The 7,835-nt window shown below is 39.5% G+C and overlaps 1 protein-coding gene across 3 annotated transcripts in view; it reads left to right on the forward strand.

Annotated features, from left to right (window-relative positions):
• FCHSD2 (FCH and double SH3 domains 2) overlaps positions 1-7,835 on the forward strand; it is a 228,672-nt gene that overhangs the window by 667 nt on the left and 220,170 nt on the right. For 2 of the 3 annotated variants that reach the window (XM_080688538.1, XM_080688539.1), the window contains exon 2: positions 1,856-1,953. The exons of the other annotated variant lie outside the window; for it this stretch is intronic. In XM_080688538.1, the coding sequence (XP_080544664.1) occupies positions 1,856-1,953 (98 nt within the window). The remainder of the gene's footprint in view (positions 1-1,855; positions 1,954-7,835) is intronic. 3 annotated transcript variants of the gene reach the window in all.

Below are 7,835 nucleotides of genomic sequence, written 5' to 3' on the forward strand. Positions count from 1 at the left end.
GCTGTAGCCTCTGGCTTGTCACCGAGTTGCTGCCGTTTCTAGAAGGGTGAGGTGCCTTTCCGATGAAGGGGTGGCCGGGGTTCGTCCTCTCCACCGCGGTAGACCCCCAGACATCTCGCAAGAGTTTCGGGTGCACATTTGTGTGTGTGTGTGTGTGTGTGTGTGTGTGCGCGCGCGCGCATGGCAGTGCTGCTCGCTGCAAAGTGCATTCTCGGGGCTGCACTGAGGGGAGGTGGGGGAGCCCCTGCAGCTTTGCAGAGCCTTGTGCTTGTGTGATTGTTTAGTCTGCACCAGGTTTGAGCCCTCCAGCCGCTTGTCGCCATCCTCGCCCATTTGCACATTTGCAGGGAATTTGTTTCCAGCCTAGCCTTAAGGTTTGGCCTGCTTTTCCCACGGGGCGGGCCGAAAAGAAGTTGGAATAGTCATCGCCCCCCATCCTAGGGATAAACAAGGTTTTAAGCACTGACCAGTCTTGCCATGCTCACCACCACCCCCTACCCCCCCACCTTCCTGTTCTGTTCCTCCGGTAGGGGACCTTGGAGGCGGTGGCAGTGCCCCTGGGAGAATGAGAATCCGGCAGTGCATGGCGTGTATTGCGATCTGGGCTTGGGGTGGGAGTGAAGGGTCTCCGGGGTTGTCAGCAGCTTCCCTGCTGCGCCCCTTTGAGAACTGCCTCTCTGCCCTCTTCTCCAGCTTTCCCAAGGGCTGAGGCTCTGTTCTTGTCTTTTTAATCCTGCAGATGGTTACTCAGTGTCTACTCTGGGCTCTGGGGGGAGGAGGCTGTTCTATCCTCCCCTCGTGGGCAAACATTTACTGAATGCCTCACTTGTGTCTTCTTCCTTTTCTTTGTTTTCTTTTCTTCTCTCTTCCCTTCTCTCTTCCCCTCTTCTCTTCTTCTCTTCTCTTCTCTTCTCTTCTCTTCTCTTCTCTTCTCTTCTCTTCTCTTCTCTTCTCTTCTCTTCTCTTCTCTTCTCTTCTCTTCTCTTCTCTCTCTTCCCTTCTCTCCTTCCTTCACTTCCCTTTCCTTCCCTTCTTAATCCGGATTTCTCCAGTTATGAGTCTTTTTTCTTTCACACATGTACCCTCACCCTCCGGGTAGTCCCGCTGCCACGGTGGGGATTCCAGGCCCAGTGGACCTGGAACCCTGGGGTGCCGGCCTGGCGGGCGAGGCACTGGCCAGCTTGCATTTGCTGTTCTAGCTGTTTGAAGTGAAGCCACCACAGGAACCGGCTTGCTGGGGTGGCTTAAAAGCATTGCATATACTAGAAGGTCACTTTTGCTTTCTCCTTTGTGAGAAAGAGATTGTGATTTGATGCGCTGTCAGCAAGTGGAGGGCATCATCCTGAGACAGTGTGCTTTCTCGCAGCCATTATGGAATAATTTATGTAGTTGATTCAAGCATGTAACTTCATTATTGCGTACATTTCAATCATTATATATTAGGCATTCTTATATACTCCTTTCTCCCGGTTCCACTCTACTCACCATTTCTGGTGGTTAATGTCTTTGAATCCTTTTTAAAATAAATAGAAGACAGACTCTTAAAACTTTAAGAAGACCTAGATATCTACTGAGCTCATGCATGAAGTAGGATGATTGGCAGTTTATTTTGCACCTCTTTAACCTGTAGTTTTTATATTTGTGTACATATATTTAACCTATTTCTAGTTATCTGGCTAGAATTTTCATTAAATATCTTTAGTTAACAAAATTAAGTGACTAATAATGGACTTATGGTCTTCAGGGGAAAGGTGAGCAAGAGGTACATATTCTGACAAGTATTTAGTATTTTCCTTAAGTAGTTTTTGTTGTTAAAGTTGCAGTAAGGTCTTCATAAATACATGGTATATTTTAGGTGAAAGTTACACAAGAACTGAAAAACATTCAAGTTGAACAGGTGACAAAACTTCAAGCCAAACATCAAGCAGAATGTGACTTACTTGAAGATATGAGGTAAGGTTATAGTAAATAGTTTGAACTTCTATATCTGTTTCAAAGAACCTTTTAGTTACCAAACCCCAGGAACTGATGATGGAATTTCCTTTTGGATTTCCTGCTTTAAGGCTGTTAGAGCTTTGACTCAGCTAGAAATTATTACTGGAACTAACACAATACAAGCTTTTTTTCTTTTAGAGGGGGAACCTATAACGTACACAAATTATTATGAAAAGAACCAAGGGTCTTAAAATTTACCTGTCGAAATATAGTCATTGAAGTAGAAATTCTTATTTAAATAATCTTTCTACTGAATTGTAACATTTATTGACCTTTACAATTTCACACAGATTTTTAGAGTAACACCTCTGGTTAATGGTTAATATCTGGGGATGAGCCAGTCAACCTCAGATGATTATATACTGGTATTATTGGTTAGAAGATGACAAATATCACTTTGTCTTTGAACATTAAATTCAGTGGAAAATGTATTTTTTTTTTATCATTAAAGTTAACCTTGTTTCATAATCACGGTAACTTTGAATTTAATAGATAAGACATAGTGCCAGCATTGTGAAAATCAGTATCTTTCTTTATAGAGGGAAGTATAACTCATTTTATTGAAAGAAACACCATTTTATTTCACAGTCCTATAATACAAACCGACAGTTTAACCACCATACCTTGGTAAAGGGTGGAAAATAATTTGCATGTTGAAACAGAATGGCTACAATTCTTATTTCCCTTTAGTAATATGTTTGTCAGGTTGGAACTGGGTCTAAGCCTCATCAGTTGCCTATTTTTCCTATGATGCACAGCTTTATGTGGTTTTCATGAAAAGTATTAATTGTATGTTGTTATAATAAAATTATATGTCTTTGGGTAGCTGAATTGTTTATAGCCCAAAGATTTTGACTTAAAGGGGGTGCCTTTTTCTCCCCCATGTTTAATTTATTAGGTACTACTTATGAGTATTTCTACTGTATACCTATATTTACAGGGTTTCTAACTAAGACATATAGTCTCCAGTCTTGGATGTACCAAGATCATTGTTCTTTTTAAATTCTGTATTTATTTCTTTTACTTTTCTTGTGGCCACAAGGAAATTTTTAGACTTAAATAATTCCTGTTCAAGATACCTGAAAGTCTTCATATGGTTAAAAATTTAAAGTTTTTAACATCTATTAAGTGAACTAAGGTATTTTAGTAGAAATCTCTAAATGAAGAAAGTAAATTTTCAGAAGCACTTTAGGAAGGTAAAATTAGTGTGTAAGTAAAGATACTCTTTGGGTTTTGGATGGTCACTGGTCATTAAGTCCTGTTGATTGTATCTTATAAAGACTTATTGCTTGCCCTAACCCGTTTGGCTCAGTGGATAGAGCGTCGGCCTGCGGACTGAAAGGTCCCAAGTTCCATTCCGGTCAAGGGCATGTACCTTGGTTGCGGGCACATCCCTAGTGGGAGGTGTGCAGGAGGCAGCTGATCGATGTTTCTCTCTCATCGATGTTTCTAGCTTTCTATCCCTCTCCCTTCCTCTCTGTGAAATATCAATAAAATATATTAAAAAAAAAAAAAGACTTATTGCTTGCATTTAAAAGATTTTTTCCTTCATTGCCTGTACCTTGGTACCCGAACACTGGAGCTTATGGTCAAATATATGGATACAGAATCACTGTCAAATTGATGTAGGTTGTTGTTTGTATTATTGCTGACCCTATCACATTTTACTTGCATTATTGCAGTAATATCCTAATTATTATAGTAATGTTTTCCTATCTTCCAACCCCTCCCCCGCCCCCAATCCCTCCTTTTAAGTCTATCTTCCACATTATCACCAGTTAGCTTTCGAAAAACATTGCTTATTATATATCAGGTTCTCTGTGGCTTTCTGGATAAGGACCAAACATCTTGTCATGGCCTTCTGCAACCCAGCTACAAGTTTCCTTTCTTAACTTATTTACTACCATTTCATTCCCATACATCCTTCCTCCTTAATCTCCCTGCCCTGGCCCCTCAGGACTTTGGTTATCTAATTGTGTTTTCTACATTCATGCCTTTGTTGTGTTGTTCTCTTTGCCTGCTGTGTTGTTCCTCCTGCTTTTTCACCTGGCAAATTCTGGTTATCATTACGTTTATAAGTTTGTTGTTCTCTGTGATCTCAAAGAATTTTGATTTTCTACATGCTTCTGGCTCTCCTCTTCATGAGAATTCCTTTAAGTTATTGTCTAAATTACTTGTTTTGTGTCTTTGTACCCTTTATGTAGGCTGGCAGAATTGATAAATTTAATTGCACCATACTTTTGTTTACTTATTTTTTGTTTTGTTTTGATTTTTAGAGAGAGGAAGGGAAAGAGAAAGAGAGAGAGAGACAGACAGACAGACAGACATCTGAGAGAGAAACATCAATTGGTTGCCTCCCATACTGGGAATTCAACCTGCCATCCTTTGGTGTGTAGGATGACACTTCAACCAACTGAGCCACACCACCAGGCTGCACCTTATTTGTTTTTAAGTGTGATATTTTATAAGCTCATTTGTAGGGGCTATAGTCTGTTGAGCTTGTTATACTTTGATTCACATGAGCACTTTAAAATGTACTGTGCTACAAGGAAGCCAGGTGAAGTTACATCTTCATAAGACAAGGAGGCAGCAACAGGTATATTTACATAAGACAAGGGAACTGGAAGTAGCCAAGAAAGGTCATATTTACAATATAAAGAGAAGGAAGCCCTTCATTCATAAGGAAGGAGTGGGGGGAGAACCTCACATGTCCCATGTGAGGTTCGACCTTTGAGCCCAGGAGTTACTATAGTAACCAGTCTAATGAAATAGTGACCAATCAGAGGGGATATCAAGGCACCAGGATCTGTAGCCTTTATAAGCCATTGGGAAGAAGAATCCAGTGGGACTCTTCTCCCCCTCCCTACTTGGGAGTCTGTTCTGTGGGGCTCTTTTCCCCCTCCCTACTTGGGAGTCCATTCTGTGGGACCATTCTCCCCCTCCCTACGTGGGAGTCTGTACTTGTGCTTCAATAAATCTCCATCTTTGCTATACAAAAAAAAAAAAAAAAAAAAAGTACTGTGCTATTTGATGTAGAGTATATCTGTATTTAAATACATCGTGTAAATACAGAGATTGTTGGTGCTCTAAGAATTAATGGGTTCTTCATTATTTTGAAGGAGTTAGTGCGTTCTTCTTTTATAGTAAATTAATAGAATTAATTCCTTCACTCCTTTGTATCTGTGAGCAGAATACTATATTACTTACTAAAATATGAGTTTAGGTTTGTCTTTTTTAAAAAAATTGAGTTCTGATTTGCCTTTTTAAAAAAATATATATTTTATTGATTTTTTTACAGAGAGGAAGGGAGAGGGATAGAGAGTTAGAAACATCAATGAGAGAGAAACAACGATCAGCTGCCTCCTGCACACCCCCTACTGGGGATGTACCCGCAACCAAGGAGAAATGTCCTTGACTGGAATCGAACCTGGGACCCTTCAGTCCGCAGTTTGACGCTCTATCCACTGAGCCAAACCGGTCAGGGCTGATTTGCCTTTATAAAAAATTGATTTCAGAGAGTGGAAGGGAGAGGGAGAGATAGCAACATCAATGATGAGAGAGAATCATCTATCGGCTGCCTCCTGCGTACCTCCCACTGGGGAGCAAGCCCTCAACCTGGGTGCATGCCCCAACCAGGAATCAAGACCAGGGACCAAACCGTGACCTCTTGGTAACCCCAAGCCAGGCATTTTTTTTTCTTCAATGATAATACTGAATTGGAAGTTGAAAATTGCCTGCTCTTTAGTATTCATGATAACTTTCGTTGCCTGAGGAGGGAGGAGGTCTGGCGTTTCTGGTCTGTTGTAGCAAGTGGAATGACCTTTTAAAAATTCATTAGAAATCTCTGAACTGGGGTTTTTGTATGTGTTATTTTGAAAAGGATCTTGCCTGCTTTTCCCTTTTTTGAGGCTCTCACCTCCCTCCTCTCCCAAACCCTGCAGACAGCACTCCTTTTAACCCATGGCCCCCCAAACAGTGTTATTAGTCAATTTAAGTTAGTATGAATTTTCTCAAAAAGGTGCAAATAGCATATTATTCTTAATATAAAGAAATTAGTTGTAGAAACGTTTTTATGACTTTAAAAAAAGTTAAAAAATAAAAAAGACCACAATACATTAAGCTGTAAACAGAATTTTATGCTTGATTATTGCTAGTTCTTATCCCTCTCCCCTCTGCTCATCTTCTGGAATTTTGAAGGGAGGAAACCAATTATAATATATTTTTTCCTTTGCTCTCTTCCCCTTTTTCAGTTAATTTGTTTCAGGGATACATTTGGAAGCTGGTGTGTTGGGAGTAAAGTATTGGAAGGAGAGATAACTCATTTGTTATTAATCAGGGACATTCCATGCTTTGGCGAGATTCTATTCTGAAGTGTTTCCTGTTGACTTTTGCTGTCAGCAGTAGACAAGCACACTTCACTCTCTTTTTAATTATTTTTTTCCTCTCTTTGCTTTCTAAGGCCACTTATAAGTAAGTTTCTAAATGCTATAGTATATATTATTTATTAGTGTTAGGTATTTAGTATTATTTATTATTATGATGTGCTGTCAGTAAAGAAAATTCTTTGCAAGCACCCACAATGTGAAGAAATACCCTTTTAGCAGACATTTTTAGAGTGTCATTATATAATATGGAAAAATCATGGAATTTTAGAGTCAGGTGGATAACATCACATTTGTTGATTTTTATAGATGAAAATGGAAACTGAGGCACAGTGAGATGAAATGAATCATATTAAGGAGGACCCTAAGATGTTTCTCCTAATTTCTAGACTAGTGCACTTACCTGTATTTCCCAAGTCTTTTAACCAAAGAACTCATCATGGTCTCATTTTTTGGAAACATTTTGCCTTTCAAAAAGTACATTTTAACTAATAGTTTGTTTTCCTATTTTTTTATTTTTTCATACCATAAGCTGTCAATCAGCTTTGAATCATATTTTAAAACTACTAATATGAAACTAGCCAGAAGGCAGATACCTAAAACTTTACCTCAGAGAAGGCTGTGTGTATGGTTTCTCTCAGATGTTCTGAAAAACTGAAACTGGCTCAAGAAGCACCTGTCCTTCCTTTGTTGACACCTGGAGGTCTAATGACATCAAGTAAGGAATTAACTATACTATATGATACTTTCTCTAAACTAGTTCCGTGTGAGTCACTGGGGATTGGATTCTGAAGTCTGCTCATGGATGGTCTGAGACTTTCTTGTCTAGAAAGGAACTTTAGCGGTAATCTGGTCTAGAGGAATTTTTAAAAACAGGTTTATTGAGATATAATTCACATAACATACAACTAATCCATTTAAAGTTTTTTATTATATTCATAGGGCTGTACAGCCACCACTACACTTGAACTTCAGAACATTTTTGTCCTGCCTAAAAGAACCTCTGGTCCGGTCAGTGTGGTTCAGTGGTTGATTCCTGGTCAGGGGATATGCCCAGGTTGCAGGTATGATTCCTAGTAGGGGAGTTCTGCAGGAGACAGCAGATTGATGTTTCTCTCTCATTGATGTTTGTTTCTCTCCCTCCCCCTTCTTCTCTATAAAAAAATCAATAAAATAAAAAAAAATTAAAGGAAACCACAAAAAACGCTGTACTTCTCTAGCCCTAAGCAGTTATTTGCTCTCTATATAGAAATGGAATCTATATAAATGGAATCATACAATATGTGGTCTTTTTTGACTGGCTTTTACTTGGCATAATGTTTTCAAGGTTCATCCATGTTATAACATCAGTACTTCATTCTTTTCTGTTGCCAAATAATATTCCATTATATGGATACTGGAGGCCTGATGCACAAAATTCATGCAAGGGGCTACGCCCCCCTCCCCCCAGCGGCTTCG

This window comes from Plecotus auritus (assembly GCF_963455305.1).
Source record: "Plecotus auritus genome assembly, chromosome: 9".
NCBI classification, from domain to species: domain Eukaryota; kingdom Metazoa; phylum Chordata; class Mammalia; order Chiroptera; family Vespertilionidae; genus Plecotus; species Plecotus auritus.